Source organism: Dendrobates tinctorius, unplaced genomic scaffold (genome assembly GCF_039654945.1).
Source record: "Dendrobates tinctorius isolate UK_male_01 unplaced genomic scaffold, ASM3965494v1 ptg000011l, whole genome shotgun sequence".
NCBI classification, from domain to species: domain Eukaryota; kingdom Metazoa; phylum Chordata; class Amphibia; order Anura; family Dendrobatidae; genus Dendrobates; species Dendrobates tinctorius.
Window position 1 is genome coordinate 102,388,404 of NW_027361679.1, and position 17,243 is coordinate 102,405,646.

The window sequence follows — 17,243 nt, forward strand, 5'->3', positions numbered from 1 at the left end:
AGGCAACAGTGACTCAAATTGCCACCCGTTACAACCAAGGTAGGCAGAAGAGCATCTCTGAACGCACAGTGCGTCGAACTTTGAGGCAGATGGGCTACAGCAGCAGAAGACCACACTGGGTACCACTCCTCTCAGCTAAGAACAGGCATCTGATGGCTACTTTCAGCAGGATAATGCGCCATGTCATAAAGCTCGAATCATCTCAGATTGGTTTCTTGAACATGACAATGAGTTCACTGTACTCAAATGGCCTCCTCAGTCACCAGATCTCAATCCAATAGAGCATCTTTGGGATGTGGTGGAACGGGAGATTCGCATCAGGGATGTGCAGCCGACAAATCTGCGCCAACTGTGTGATGCCATCATGTCAATATGGTCCAAAATCTCTGAGGAATGCTTCCAGCACCTTGTTGAATCTCTGCCACGAAGAATTGAGGCAGTTCTGAAGGCAAAAGGGGGTCCAACCCGTTACTAGCATGGTGTACCTAATAAAGTGGCCAGTGAGTGTACACACGTGGTCAAAATTGTTGGTACCCCTCATTTAATGACAGAAAAACGCACAATGGTGACAGAAATAACTTGAATATGACAAATCAAAAATCTATGAAAATGAATAAATGAAAGTCAGACATTGCTTTTCAACCATGCTTCCACAGAATTAAAAAAAAATTAAAACTCATGAAATAGGCCTGGACAGAAATGATGGTACCCTTAACTTAATGTTTTGTTGCTCAACCTTTTGAGGTACCTCACAGGAATCGTTTGATTGCAGTGATTGTCAATGAGACTTCTGCACCACTCGACAGGTATTTTGGCCCACTTCTCAAGAGCAAACTGCTCCAGTTGTCCAGTGTTTGAAGGTTGCCTTTTCCACATGGCATGTTTCAGCTCTTTCCAAAGATAATTAATAAGATTTAGGTCAGGGCTCATAGAAGGCCACTTCAAAATAGTCCAATGTTTTCCTCTTAGCCATTCTTGGGTATGTTTAGCTGTGTTTTGGGTGATTATCCTGTTGCAAGACCCATGACCTGCGACTGAGACCAAGTTTTCTGACACTGGGAAGCACATTTCTCTCTTGAATCCCTTGATAGTCTTGAGATTTCATTGTACCTTGCACATATTCTAGACACCCTGTGACAGATGGAGCAAAGCAGCCCCAGAACAAACAGAGCCTTCTCCATGTTTCACAGTAGGGACAGTGTTCTTTTCTTGATATGCTTCATTTTTCCATCTGTGAACATAGAGCTGATGTGCCCGCCAACAAGTTCCGTTTTTGTCTTATCTGTCCATAGGAAATTCTCCCAGAAGCATTGTGGCTTGTCAACATGTAGTTTGGCAAATTCCAGTCTGGCTTCTTTATGCTCTTTTTTCAACAATGGTGTCCTCCTTAGGCTGGTTTCACATTCGCGTTAAAACAACGCTGCGCACTGCGTCGTTAAGCCCCGCCCCGATCCGGCTTCCTGCCCGCCCCATCCGGGATCACCGCCTACTTTCGCATTTGCACGCATGCGATCGGCGCACCCTATCTTTAGCATAGGGTGCGCAGATCATGCACTGCCAGTGTGAAAGTAGCGTGCTGCGCACTTTTGATGGTGCGCCGTGCGCGCCGAAATGCAACATGCTGCATTTCGGCGCGCACGGCGCACCGTCAAAAGTGCGCAGCACGCTACTTTCACACTGGCAGCACATGATCTGCGCACCCTATGCTAAAGATAGGGTGCGCCGATCGCATGCGTGCAAATGCGAAAGGAGGCGGTGATCCCGGATGGGGCGGGCAGGGAGCCGGATCGGGGCGGGGCTTAACGACGCAGTGCGCAGCGTTGTTTTAACGCGAATGTGAAACCAGCCTTAGTCGTCTCCCATGAAGTTCACTTTGGCTTTTACAACAACGGATGGTGCGATCTGACACTGATGTTCCTTGAGCTTGATGTTCACCTTTAATCTGTTTAGAAGTTTTTCTGGGCTCTTTTGTTACCATTCGTATTATGCTCTTTGATTTGTTATCAATTTTCCTCCTGCAACCACGTCCAGGGAGGTTGGCTACAGTCCCATGGAGCTCAAATTTCTGAATAATATGTGCAACTGTAGTAACATCAAGCTGCTTGGAGATAGTCTTATAACATGTTTGTCTATAATTTTCTTTCTAATCTCCTGAGACAACTATTTCCTTCGCTTCCACTGGTCTATGTTGAGTGTGTTACACACCTTGTTACCAAACAGCACAGCGAGTATCTGTAGCCCTCTATACAAACCCAAGGATTCCTAGACTGTAGACACATGTGATGCTAATTAGTGGACACACCTTGATTTAAAATGTTCCTTTTGTCCCATTATTTTCAGGGGTACCATCATTTCTGTCCAGGCCTATTTCATGAGTGTAATTTTAAAAAAAAATTCTGTGGACGCATGGTTGAAATGCAATGACTGACTTTCATTTGTTCATTTTCATAGATTTTTGATTTATTACTTTTGTCAGAGTCAAGTTATTTGTCACCATTGTGGGTTTTTCTGTCACTAAATGAGGGGTACCAACAATTTTGACCACGTGTGTATAAACTATATTTTTAATAAACCTGCACAGGTAAGAATATAATATATATACCTACATACATACACACGTACAAAAGGAGATTCTTTAAGTACCGTACTTTGAGGTAGTCGAGAGAGTAGTCGAATGCAACAAGGCTCCAATTTGGGCCTCATTAGAAGGGTTGTCTAACTGCAGACATTTATGGCATATCTTGGCTGCATTTAGAATGCCCCATAGCAGTGAATGGAAAGAGGTACTCATCATGCCCAGCAACCTTGCCTGTCACTGTGTCTGGTACACCAGTTGGAACGGGGTACCAGTATGACTAGCCAGTAAGATGCTTTTCCTGGCAAGCAGTTGCAGCCTAATGCTTGTGCATAACAACTGCACTCTTTTTAGCCAAATTGTCCACATAGCTCACGTATACCAGCACACATGTAAATTCACAAAGCCATTTTTTTTTATTTTTTTTTTTTAGGGACCACATCACATTTGAAATGACTTTGAGGGTCCCATATGACAAAAAACATCCAAAAGGGATACCATTTTAATAACTGCACCCCTCAAGGTGTCCAAAACCCCAAGTTCAAGAAGTTTATCATTTATGTGCTTCACAGGAATTAATTTTAATGAAAAATTGTACTTTACAACCACAAAAATGTTGCTTTAGATACAAATTTTTCATTTTCTCAACAGTAACAGGATAAAATGGACCAAAGAATTTGTTGTGCAACTTGTCCCGAGTACACAGATACCTTATATGATGGAAAACTATTAGTGACGAGCAAACGAGCTTTAATTAAGGCATTATCCGAGCATGATCAGGTGCTAACCGAGCATCTTCGGCGTACTCTAATAATATGTTTGAGTCCTCACGTCTGTATGTCTCACGGCTGTTCAATAGCCACAACACCTGCAGGGATTGCCTGCAAACAAACAGGCAATCCCTGCATGTGTTGCGGCTGTCTAACAGTCGCGAGGCATGCAGCCGTGGGGACTTGAACATATTATTTGAGCATGCCAAAGATTCTCGGTTAGCACACGAGCATGTTTGCTTATCACTAAAAACTACTATTTGGGTACAAGGCAGGGCTGGGAAGAGAAGGAGAGCTAATTGAATTATGGAGCGCAATTTTTTGCTAGAATATGTAGCAGACGCCATGTCACATTTTAAGAGCCAATGACATGCCAGAGCAGCAGAAACTCCCACAAGCGACCTTATTTTGGAAACTACAGCTCTTGAGGAAGTCATCTTGGGGCGTAGTGAGCATTTTTAACAAAAAGGAGTTTTACAGAATTGTATAACATTGAGCTGAGTCACTGTAAAATTTCCAGTTTTCCCACTAAAATTTGGCATCAAGTTTCTTCAAGTTTTCAATTTTCAAAAGGGATAGCGGGAAGAAAAAAAAAAAAATGGACCAATTTGTTAAGCAATTTCTCCTAAATACACAGATACTTTATATGCAGTTATAAACTACTTTTGAGGCACGTTGCAAAGCTTAAAAGTGAAGGAGTGCCACAATGGAGTGCAGACTTTGCTACAATGATTTGAGAGAGTGTCTTGTCACATTGGCAAAGCCCATGAGGTGCCAGAGCAGCAGAACCCCCTCCCCATAAAATGACCACATTTTACGAACTACACCTCTCAATTAATTAATCTAGGGATGCAGTGATCATATTAACACCACAGGTGGGTCACAGAATTTTATACCATTGGGCAGCGAAGAAAAAAATAATTACGTTTGTACCACAAAAATTGCTTAATCCCAGATTTTATATTGTCACACAGGGAAATGGGCAAAAATGGCACCAAAATGTGTCACACAATTTCTGCTGAACATGACGAAAGCCTCATACATAGCTGTACAGTACTGCTTAGCCACACGGTAGGATTAAAAAAACGAGCGCTATTTGACTCTAGGAAGACAAATTATTGTATAATAGTTTCCATATACAGACCCTCATATGCCACTACTAGTAACATGGAAGCCCCCTTTAAATCCATTGACAGATTAAAAAAAAACAAAAAAAAAAAACTCAGGTATGTTAAGAGTTTCAGCTTTTATTGGGAACATTTTACAAAACACCTGGGCCAAATTTATGCTATGCTCTACGCTGAGTACTTACATTGGGGTTTCCATTCATTATAATGAGGCGGGAGGGTAACACAGCTCAGCTACATCTCCCTTGGCCAGCACTTTCCTTCATAAACTCATCCATTGACTGCACCCAGGTAATACATGCATTACGGGGGACATTACCGTATTTTTCGGATTATAAGACGCACTTAGGTTCCCCCAAATTTTGGGGGAAACTGGGGGGGGGGGGGTACGTCTTATAATCCGAATCTGTGTGCTGCTGTGCTAGAGTGTGGGGGGGGGGCTGCTCTGGCGTGGTCCCGCTCATTAGGCTCATGTAATATTCATGGCACCCTCTGTCCATCACCTCGGTGCTGAAGCCGCGCCGAGTTGGTAGACAGGGGAGTGATGCATATTACATGAGCCTTCACTCTATTGGTCACGTGACGGAAGGTCCTGTAGCTACAATGAAGTGCCTGAATGAGCAGCTCCTGCGCACGCCCTCGCAGGAGGAGGATGTCAGCACAGACACAGGAAGAGCCACGGGGATGATGGAAGCAGGAGCCATAGTCAGAAGGTGAGTTAAGTGTTTGTTATTTTATCATGTGCTTGCCAGCAGGGGGGAATATAGGGACGGCGGGCCGTGTGCATGCCAGCAAGGGGGAATATAGGGATGGGGGGGGCCCCCCCGTGTACATGCCAGAAAGGGGGGAATATAGGGACAGGGGGCCCGTGTGCATGCCAGCAAGGGGGAATATAGGGACGAGGGGGCCGTGTGAATGCCAGCAGGGGGGCTATCGGCCCGCACGGGGGTTATATAGATACCAGGATGAAGGACATATATATGATTTGAAAGACGGACACTGGCATTAGAAGACACCTCCATTTAACATGAAAAAAAAAATTCTCTTTTTCTTCACCAAATTTGGGGGTGCATCTTATAATCAGGTGCGTCTTATAAAGCGAAAAATACGGTATTTAGCCTTATTATTACACATTTATATAGCGCCATTTATCCCATGGCGCTTTACATGTGAAAAGGGGAAATATAGACAAGTACAATAAACACGTGTAAGACAAGGGACACACAAGTACAGACGGAGAGAGGACCCTGCCCGCGAGGGATCACAGTCTACAGCCTTATTTACCAGGATATATAATTTAATAGTCCCTGGATTCTTCAGATACCGCTGCTGTCACGGTCACGCGTGGCTGGACACAGCGCCTCCAGCAGGGCGGATTTAGGCGACACGCGTGACCCTGGATACACCGCCTCCAGTTGGGCGAATTTAAATAATAACACGTGCAGAAGGATACGCCGCCTTCAACAGGCGAATTTAGGCAATACACGTAATACACAAATCTGGAAACCCCGCCTCTAATAAGGCGAATTTAAACAATAAGAGAAACCTAGGTAACAATAACAACGGTGGGCCCTGCGGTAGGGAACGGGGGTTTGGAGACCTCCTGCACTCCCCTGAGTCAGTGTCTCTACACTCCTAATGTTCCCTATGCCGGTTCCGCACCGGGCGACGACCAGGATACCTTTTAACCCTAGCTCGCCCTGCACCTAAACCCTCACTAGGGAATTGGTCGGTGCAGAAACGAATCCCACCACTGCACTAAACACACATAAGGAAAAGTGACAAAACAGGGGAAACACTACTTAGCTTTGCTCTGTTGCTTACGCTCCCAGCAACAGAGCCCACCACCTGCGTGCATCTTTTCCTCCGACCGGGTCCAACACCATAGTGCAGCCTTGGAGCAACCAGAGTCCACCACCTCCATGCAGCTGTCCAGAGACAAAGTCCAGCACCATGAGTCCAGCTTTTCTGCCAATGAGTCCAGCATTTTGAGTCCAGCTTTCAGCAACCAAGTCCAGCATAGCGAGTGCAGTTCTACACCACAACTGCCACCCCACCAAGCCATGCAGGCACTCCTTGCTGACACCAACGCTGCGACTCCACCAATCCATGCCAGCCCTCCTTGCAGACACCATCGCTGCCACTCCAGGACTCTGAGCTGCCCTTGACTCTCTTTCAGCTCCATCCTTCACCCTGGCTTGCATGCAAATGACGACCTATCACCAACAGTGATTAACACACCTGATATTCTTTTATAGAGCCTCACACCTGTTGCATAATCACGTGCACAAACTAAGGTAACCAGAGTGCAATGACCCTAATGGCCACCGAGGGGAAAACTAACTGAAATCACCACAGTGCAATGACCCTAATGGCCACCAGGGGCAAAACCACCTTTGGCACACAGCCAAAGGAAAAATAAAAAAAAAGAAAAAGGTTACTTTGTGCATTTACTCAGTCAGATCCCACCTGGATCATGACAGCTGCTGAGTATGAAAAGGATAACCACTGCTTAGCATACAATATATTGGCACTTTTTTGCACATTTATTTTCCTGTACTGAATTTATCCTTATGTTTTCATATTCGTGTGTCCACTTTGACTCTCCCCTATGTGATTTGCTACATGTCATTTATCCAACATTGTTTGGATTCTACAAATATACTGATTGACAGCATTAATGGTTTTAACATACTGCCAATGTGTCCTAATATATATTTATATATGTATGGTTCTGACAATGATTTACAGTGCTGTGCCTCTTCAGTCTGTTTTTCCCTCCGTGTTTTTTGAGGTCTTAGCCCTGTCCAATTTTTAGTATCCTTTCAATTTTTTTTAACTTATTAATAAACATTTAATTTTTATCTCACTTTTGTTGTAATCTCTTCTAGTCTAGTGGCAAATAAACCATATATCAACAATTGTCTATTATGGCCATTGAAGTGTCTAACAGTAATTTATCCGATTGGACTTAAAGGTATCACTATAATGATGCAGCGGAGTGACTCTGGACTCAGTCTGGCCTCTTTTCAGTGGTGTCCACTTCAGGGAGGGGTGCACAAAACTGTGACCAATCACGCTTTTCTGCACGCCTAAAAAGACAGACACCGCTGGATCATAGGCCAGACGGCGTCCATAGTGCCTCCATCTGCATCATTGTAGAGAATCTTGTGCCGGGGGTCCCATCTGAATCAAGTATTTCAGAGATTTACATGGATAATTTGTTCTATTTATTTTTTGCACAGTATAAGTGATTAGGCGACTTTATTCTTCAGGTCAGTGCGATTACAGCAATACCAGATGTATATTTGTTATGTATCTCTGCGGTTACACACAAAAAAAAACAACTTTTTTTTTTACAAAAACGACTGTATGTAATCTCATCGGGAGAAGAGAGCTCGCTGACGAGACCTCAGTCTGCGCATGCTCCACCTCCGGAGGCCATTTTTCCAAAGTCCACTATATTGAGTTTCTCTGCTGACGGAGCTGTATGGCAGCTTGTTTTTTGTGGGACAAGATGACGTTTTTAGCTTTACAAATTTTATATCCATTTGACTTTTTGTTTGTTATTATTTAAACTTGTTCAATGAAGCAGATAGCCACTGCAACAGTTTTATAGGTCATTCCAGAGACAGGGATACCAAATACCATATATACTCGAATATAAGATTTTCAGCCCAAAAAAATTGGGCTGAAAGTCCCCCTCTCGTCTTATATTCGAGTCATATACAAAGGGGGTCGGAGGGGGAGGGGGTGTCAGGTCATACTTACCCGTCCTGACGCTGTGTCTTGAGCCCCCAGCTTCTCCCCGTGCTCTCTCTTCCTGCCTTCAGCGGTCACGTGGTGCCGCTCATTAAAACTCATGAATATGCGGGTAAGTATGACCTGACACCCCCGCACCCCCTCCCCCTCCCTTTGTAAATGACTCGAATATAGCGATACTCACCTGTCCTGCGTCCATGGCTGCTTGCTGCTGTCTGTCATCGGTCAGTGACTTCAGACAGCAGAGGGCGCGGTGACGTGGTTAGTGCGCGCCGCGCCCCCTGCAGTCTGAATGTCACTGACTGATGACGTGGCAGATAGCGGTGAGCAGCCATGGACGCAGGACACGTGAGCATCTCAGGTGCCAGCAGTGACACCGGCACCTGACACCCAGTGATGGAGAGGTATGTCATTTTTTTTATTTTTACATGCAGCAGCAGCAGCATGGGGGCAGCATATGGGGGAATAATCTATGGAGCTTCTTCTGGGGTCAGCATATGGTGGAACAATCTATGGAGCTTCTTATGGGGGCAGCATATGGGGAATAATCTATGGAGCTTCTTCTGGGGTCAGCATATGGGGGAATAATCTATGGAGCTTCTTATGGGGGCAGTATATCGTGGAATAATCTATGGAGCTTCTTCTGGGGACACCATATGGGGGAATAATCTATGGAGCATTTCCCACCCTAGGCTTATTCTCGAGTCAATAAGTTTTCCCAGTTTTTTGTGGCAAAATTAGGGGGGGTCGGCTTATACTCGGGTCGACTTATACTCGAGTATATACGGTATGTGTATTTTTTCTGCTTATGTTTGTTTTAACATAAATACATCTATTTATTGGTATAATAGTTCTCATTTATATATACATAGTAGCGACTAAAAATGTTGCTTTTTTTTTTTTTATAAGTGTGATTACTTCTGTCTGGTTGTGGCGATGCCATTTTCCTAGTGATTTTCGTAAACTGAAAGAAAATGCTTGTCAGCTAGAAGGATGAAAATTGTGTTCAACATTGTTTTATCCCTTTATGTGTTAGTTTTCAACATTTGCTGGGCTAAATGTTTTGCATATTTTGTCATGGGTAGTTGAATTTTGCCTAAAATTTTTATTTTCTTGTTCGTGTGCATTTCGGTTAAAACATGGCAAAGCCAAATTTATCACCAGATGTCAGGAAGCTTATTATTCGGAGAGTGAAGTCAGGCAAAAGCCAAAAAGAGGTAACTATGGAATTCAACCACTCTCAAGAGTCCAGTGTAAAGTAAAATAAAGAAAGGAATAGAAGGTTATGGAACAGCTAACAAACCTAGAAGTGGACAGCAAAGCAAAACCTCCTCCAAAGTTGATCATATTAATAAGAAAAAGTCAGTATCTGATGTCAATAAAAGTGATGCACAGTTTTCACACGAAATGAAAGAAGAACAAGGGGTCAAAGCGAGTCGCCAAACTGTGGTGTAACGGGTAAGAGCAGTAGGGTTGCATGCAAGAGTTTCAGTCAAGAAGCCTTTCATCTCTGCAAGGAAACGGAAGGTCTGACTTGAATTTGCCAAAGAACACAGCCAACGGAAAGAGTCAAATTGGTCTAACATGTTGTGGTTGGATGAATCCAAGTTCAATCTGTTCGGTTGTGATGGCAATTGCGCCCGATATATGCCGCCCATTTGGAAAACGTAACGATGTAAGGTATCACACACCTACAGTGAAACATGGTGGTGGCAAGGTCATGGTTTGGAGCTGCTTTTCTGCATCTGCCATTGGCCCTCTGCATAGAATTGATCGAAATATTAATGCTACCATGCACAAGGATATACTGGATAATGCAATGCTGTCACATGGTAAAACCAAGGTAGGCAGGGGCTGCAAATTCCAGCAAGACAATTATCCTAAGCACACATCCAATTTAGTAAAATATTGGTTAGCAAAGAAAAATGTTTGCCTGTTGCAATGGCTAAGCCAATCAACCAATTTAGACCCTATAGTTAAGGAGAGTCTCGTGCTTACAAGATATACAGGATGTACAATAGGGGGCAGGTCAATGAGGGATCAGTGACCTTTCATAAGCCGTACAGTTGAATATGTAAGTAGAGCACCAAAGACCCCCCCCCCCCGACAGGCCGCCTTGAAGCACGAGAATCTCATTAACTGAAAACTACAAATAGATTAAACCACAACCACAAGATGGATTTTATCCACCAAGGTATCATTTTAATCAGTAAAACAACACCAACATGACAATGTCTGTAGGTTACTGTGCACAGTCCTGCCCACAGGTTCCCTTTAAGGTCTTGCATGACGACAACTTCGTGCACTCTCAATTCATCACTGCAAAATGACATCACAACAACCAGACAGAAGCAATCTCACTTTAAAGAAAAAAATGCTAAACTTTTGGTCCCCACTGTGAAATATATATAATTTATTTTTTTACATTGTCCCTCTAGGAGACTTTAACTTTTATTACTCTGATCTCTGGAATAATGCATTAAACCTGTCAGTGTTACACTTAACAGAAGCATCTTAGACATGCTCCTGTCATGGCCTAAACAAGCTACCGTAGCTGGCAGACCCAGAAGTTGTCATGAGTCGGGCCCTCGCAATGACATCTTCCTCTCCTAGCCTCCCAAAGTGCTGCAATCGATATTAATTGCAGCATTTAGGCCAAGTTCACACTTGCATTTGGGTGCTCTGCGTAGGGCTGCATACTTCTTCCCTTCAGATCCGCGTAGATTTGCATGTGTCCTGCGTACCTATATTTAATATTGGGTACACAGGGACAAGCTTTGTATGCGGATGCATCTGTGTGCGTTGTTTTGACGTGCCCACCGACCGCACGGGAAGGAAACATGAAGGGAAGAAGTACGCAGCCCTACGCAGAGCACCCAAATGCAAGTGTGAACTTAGCCTTAGAAGGTTAAACAGCCGGCGGCAGTGCGGGCAACGATCCTGGCTGTGATAGCTTGGGGTCGGCTATTACATAAACTGAGTGCCAGGCAGCGATCACACGGGCACAGCTCCTGTGCCGCACACCATTGACATGATGTACCTATACATCAAGGATCAGGAGCCCCTTCCCGACATCAGAGTGAAGCGTCCTGTAAATCAGATCATGTTCTCTGCCACATAAATCAATAGTTATAGCAATGGTTAATCCAATCAAGTGAGACTGGGATGTGCTAATTAATTTGCACTAACTAAGGGCCCCGTCACACATAGTGATCTCGCTAGCGAGATCGCTGCTGAGCCACAAGTTCTGCCGGTATCGCTGATCGCTCTTGGAAAGCCCTGGACATTTCTTTGATCGCTGGTCTCCCGCTGGCCCTCACGCATCGCTGCGACAGGCGGGAGACCAGCGATCAGCTGGTAACTAAGGTAAACGCAGGGTTTCTAATCACCGGGCAGTGCTTAGAAAACCTCTGTGTACCTTAGTTACCAGCGCGCTGATGCAGGGAGCTGGTAACTAAGGTACACATCGGCTTTCTAAGTGACGCACGTCCCTTAGAAACCCGATGTGCACCTTAGTTACCAGCTCCCTGCATCAGCGCGCTGGTCACTAAAGTACACAGCGACGCCGGCGTCGCTGGTGCTGATCGCTGGTGAAGCTGTCTGTTTGACAGCTCACCAGCGATCCTGACACGTTGATATCGTTGTCGGGATCCCTGGTGAGTCGCTATGTGCGACGGTACCCTAAATCTTATATAAGCAAAAACAACCCATCGCCTATGGCCACGAGAAAGGGAGAACCAGCTCTTACACGGTGGGATCCACAGCTCTTCTTTTGATTATGTGGCCAAGCACAACATCATAGCTTGCTAGTGCAGTGCCACAGGTGGGTCATGCGTGCAACTATGATGTTGCACCGGGCCAGCTAATCACAAGAAGAGCTGTGGATGAAGCCAGAAGAGAGGAGGTTGCAGAGAATCGAAACAACCACAGTTGTTAGTGGAGATGATGCAAACAGACCAAGCCGTGTGGCCAGGCCAACAGTCACTGGCAACTGGACGGGCGCCTCCTCTTTAGCATAAAGGGACCAGTCCCACATGGTGCCAGCACAGTGGAATCTGAGAGCTGCGCAGGCACGCCTCACTGTGCCTATTGAACAGCCAGTGAATCCACTGCAGAGGAGCGAGACTTCGGGCACTATGTGGATGACGGAGAGACATAATGCACCAACATACAGTTATAAGAGGCGGTGTTTGAAGGGATGGGGGCTGATTGCAATGGATCGCTGGATTTCACATTCACAGCGTGTCAATTTAGATCATAGATTTTCATAATGGATCTCGGAAAGAGATTCACAACCAACATAAGTACTGTGCTGTTGTTGCTGCAGGCGTTTGTACCATAATACGCAATAATCTGCTCTGCTGTTTTTTTCTAAATTTAAAACAGCTTTTCAAACACTTTTCTACAAAAAACATAACAGACGGCTTCTTGAAATCACTTCCACTTTGCTTGGACAAATGCAGATTTTCTGAGTGAAGCCGGCGACATGGGGGCACAGCATCAGCTTCATAATGCAGCCTTGCAGCGCTGGAGTCCGGGGCTCAAATCCCACTAAGGACAAATCTGTAAGGAGTTTGTATGTTCTCCCTGTGTTTGCATGGGTTTCCTCCAGGTTCTCTGGTTTCCTCCCACACTCCAAAGACATACTGATAGGGAATCTAGAGTGTGATCCCAAATGGGGACAGTGATGATAATGTGTGCAAACTGTAAAGCGCTGCGGAATAGGTTAGCACTATATAAAAATAAAGAGATTATTTACTGGAATCTTTCCTTTTTACACACAATAACACTACGGCTGTTCTAGGATTGTTTTCTGCTCATGCAATAGGTGCCAGACATGAACATTCAGATTACACTGCATCTGGAAACCGTCCAGTCTGTACACAAGCCCTACAGCACAGCCGTCATTATGGCTGACAGCTTCACGGGGCAGGAGAGCAGCACACTGCACGGCCCGAAGACGACAACAAAGAGGAAGGCTCACCCGCCCCACTCCGGCCCTTCTCACTCCTAACACTCCCGACGCTTCTTCCTCCATGTCTGAAGACACAGTGCGGCCGCAGGCAACTCTCACTGAACGGGCACGTAATCCCCCGGAAATACCCGGTGTTCTTCAACATCCCAGAGCCTACGCTAAGCGGCCACTGCAACGGCCGGGAGATAAGTGCTAAAGCTTAGTGGGCGACAGGACCTCCAGTGACGTCATCATCCTGCGCCGAGCCTCTTGCGTAGGGCGGAGCCATTCTCTAGGTTGCCGGAAGTGTGCTGTTTATATGTGTAGAGGCTAAATACTCTGCACGAAAAGGACCTTCTAATGTCTTAAGGTCACGTGACACTGTGAAGTCATGTGACTCTTGCAAAATGGAAGACTGTGTTTACAGTGAACCATTTCCAACTACATTGCTGACTGCCAGACTTCAGCTGAAAGTTTCTCTACAGGTACATGGGGAGGAAAAAATTACTGAGCAAAGCAACAAAGAATATTAATATGTGTTTTATAAAGATGTCCAATATGGTAAAAAGTAAAACTATACTATCGTGCTTGCGGAGTGCGTGGCAGACCGTTCGGATATATAGGTGACCAATTGATGCTGAGAAAGATTAAAGAAAGATTTGTGGTTAGTGCAAAAAGACACAGCAGTGAAATATGCTGGAAATAAAAAGATAAATATGCATGTAGTAAAAACATTTCTTTTAGATATCCGTAAAAGTATAAACATGGGAGAGGCGCCATCCAGAATATGCTTATAAGTATAAAGAGCTAGGGACTGAGGTACAATATATACACAATATATAACTCATGCCAAACTGATGACAAAGATATACTGTATAGCTACAGACTATACAGGCATTGGAGGTAGAGTGCGTGTGAGTCCCTGTAAAGGATAAAGTGGAATGTCAGCATGTCATTGCACTACATGTAGAGTAAAGATAAAGTGCGTAGGCAGTAGATGTGGTTGATGGTAGGGCCACAGTGGGTGGTCTGTCTGCAGAAAAAAAAAGCAATGACATATGTAGTGTTAACATGAGACCTGACACATAGTGCAGCAACGAGGTAACGTGAAAGTACAAAGTAGTAGACACAGCCATAATTGATTATATGACTGCTGATTGCTGTAGTGAACAGTAACCTGCATGGTCACACTGGTAAGAGCAAGAACGTGCCTCAATGCGCGTTTCGGATCGAGTCCTTCGTCAGGTAAAAACTTGTTGTCAGTAGTACTGTATTTTTATACCTTCCTTTTTGTCTCAATAAGCTTTGTATTTAATTACAATCTTTGGTTCGTAGCATTTGACCATATAGTTAGGTTTTTCCGTCAGTCTCAGGTAAATGGGGAGGCATATATAGGGGGTGCAAAGTAAGCATATGGTGGCGGTGTCGGATCTCACAAGAGGCGTGTGTGGGAGCGCACAGGAGGCATGTCGGGGCAGTGAGGGAGTGCACAGGAGGCATGTGGGAGTACACAGGAGGCATGTGGGGCAGTGTGGGAGCACACAGAAGACATGTGGAAGTACACAGGAGGCGTGTGAGAGCACACAAAACATGTGTGGGGACAATGTGGGAGCGCACAGGAGGCATGTGGGGCCGGTGTGGGAGCACACAGAAGGTGTGTCAGGACAGTGTGGGAGCGCACAGAAGGAGTGTGGGGACAGTGTAAGTGGACACGAGGCATGTAGGAGTGTGTGGGTGCAGTGTAGGAGCACACGAGGCACGTGGTGACAGTGTAGGATCACAGAGGAGGTGTGTTGTGGTAGTGTAGGAGCCTTCAGGAGGCGTGTAGGAGTGTGGGGACAGTGTGGGAGCGCAAAGGAGGAGTGTGAGGACAGTGGGAGCAGTGTGAGAATGCACAGAAGGCATGTGGGAGTGCACAGAAGGAGTGTAAACGCACAGAAGGCGTGTGGGAGCTCACAGGAGGCATATGGGGGCAGTTTGCGAGTGCACAGGATGCATGTCGGGTCAGTGTGTGAGCACGCAGGAGGCATGTGGGGGCAGTGTGTTAGGGACTAGCGGAACACACCAAATAATAATGATGGTATAAGATGCGTTCGCAGCCCGGGGTCCACCATGCAGAGATGGTATCCTGCTGCTCGGTAATGGCGGAGTACTAACTGAACACTGGTGGGTAACCACTGACCCGATGTGTACTGGAGCGAACTCTGTTACTTCACAGAGCTGCTGAGAACATACGCCGGAGCCTGTTAACCTCACAAGACTCGGCAGTGGGAGCGCCAGTAAACAGTCACAGGACTCTGTCCCAGAGACAAGGGAGAGAGTCCTTCTAGACCACCAGCGCTCGGCGCCGCGGCTGCGGTGCCAGCAGGAGAGTAATAAGCACGCTAGTGTGCACAGTGCCGCACAGGCATACACCACTAATCGCTCTGGGTAGGGCTAACAAGCGCAAGACTTGCGCACGGCACTGCACTGGCAGGTGCTGTGACAAGGCGCGGTACGATGGTGCCGCGAACAGGATGACACCACCGGACTCTAGTGTATGGAAGCTAGGAGCACAGCGGCGTAACCATAGCCACCTATTGGCGCAGACTCAAACTAGAAACCCTACAACATACACAACCAAAGGGAGGGGATCATAATGAGTCAGTCACCAGTTTCATGCATCCATCTTCACACATACAACTAACCAACAGAGTCTATCCTAGCGCACGACCGTGCGATCCTTTTATAGGCGCAATCTTCCGGGACCTTCCTGATGGTCCAATCCGAGCTGCAAGAGGACCTGAGCATGTGACCTCCGACCACCAATGAGCGGTCGTCTCATGGGCATGCTCAGAAGGGGAAAAGCAGGAGTGTCTGCCTGCTGCTGACTCACGCATGGTGCTATAGGTGAGCCAGGAGGAGCAACCAGACGCATAGCATTGGTCTGGGCAAGACGCTGGGACCAACGTCTCTGCTGAGTAGGAACCTCAGCGGCTGCAGAAGAATGGGAGACCGCAGAGGTCATGGCTTGAGATTCCCCCTGTGCAGTGGAGTAAACTCGCCGCCTAACATTACCCGCCCTCCTAGGGCCTCACTTTGCTCAAAAGCTGCAATGAGCTGAGGAGCACGGATGTGTTCCACAGGTTCCCAGTTCCTGTCCTCTGCACCATGACCCTTCCAGTACACCAGGTAGTACTTTTTACCTTGTACCATCTTGCACCCAACAATGGCGTTCACCTCATAATTGTCCGTTTACGAGCCCGATGTCCTGGCAGATGACTCGAAAAACGGGACATGTGTGTGAATGAGTTTTAGGAGGGACACATGAAAGGTGTCGGTGATACAGAGGCATGGAGGAAGAGCCATACGAAAGGGTTAACCTGCTCTAGGACCTTAAAGGGACCAATAAAGCGAGGCGCAAACTTAGTGTACTCAACCCGCAGCCTGATATTACGGGTGGAGAGCCACACTAGTTCGCCAGGAGCAAAAGTTGGAGCGGGGCGCCGATGAGCATCGACAGAAACCCTCATCCTCTCCTTGGAAGCCTGGATGGCATCCTGTGTGCGGTCCCAAATGTCAAGTGCCTCCACCGCCCAGTCTGCCACCCTAGAGTCGGTGGAAGACGGGCATTGGCACAGGAACCCGCGGATGCTGGCCGCAATTGAGAAGGAATGGGGTTTGTCCAGTGGAATCGGCTACGGCGTTGTTTAGCGCAAACTCCGCCCACGGTAGCAAGGACGCCCAGTTATCCTGGCTGGCTGAAACAAAATGCCGCAAATACGTGACTAGGGTCTGGTTGGCCCTCTCTACCAACCCATTCGTCTCGGGGTCGTAAGCTGAAGAGAGATTTAGCTCAATGCTGAGCAGACGACAAGGCTCTCTCCAGAACCGAGACGCAAACTGGGGCCCCGGTCAATGACGATTTTGTCAGGCATGCCATGTAGGCGGAAAACATGCTTTAAAAACAACGCTGCCAAGGCCCGCGCAGAAGGCACCCGAGGAAGAGGAACCAAATGCACCATTTTGGAAAAATGGTCAGAGACTACCCAAATAACGGTGCAGCCACGAGACTT

General features: G+C 46.3%; 2 protein-coding genes across 6 annotated transcripts in view; one reads left to right on the forward strand and one right to left on the reverse strand.

Annotated features, from left to right (window-relative positions):
* REXO1 (RNA exonuclease 1 homolog) overlaps nucleotides 1-13,517 on the reverse strand; it is a 195,101-nt gene extending 181,584 nt beyond the window's left edge. For 3 of the 5 annotated variants that reach the window (XM_073545626.1, XM_073545636.1, XM_073545599.1), the window contains exon 1: nucleotides 13,219-13,488. In XM_073545626.1, coding sequence (XP_073401727.1) covers nucleotides 13,219-13,354 — 136 coding nt within the window. In that variant the 5' untranslated portion in view covers nucleotides 13,355-13,488. Of the gene's footprint in view, nucleotides 1-13,218 lie in introns of all 5 variants that reach the window. The other 2 variants (XM_073545606.1, XM_073545616.1) reach the window with 2 other exon arrangements.
* ATP8B3 (ATPase phospholipid transporting 8B3) overlaps nucleotides 13,482-17,243 on the forward strand; it is an 807,548-nt gene continuing 803,786 nt past the window's right edge. The window contains exon 1 of the mRNA XM_073545649.1: nucleotides 13,482-13,673. The gene's annotated coding sequence lies outside the window, so the exon portion shown is untranslated. The remainder of the gene's footprint in view (nucleotides 13,674-17,243) is intronic.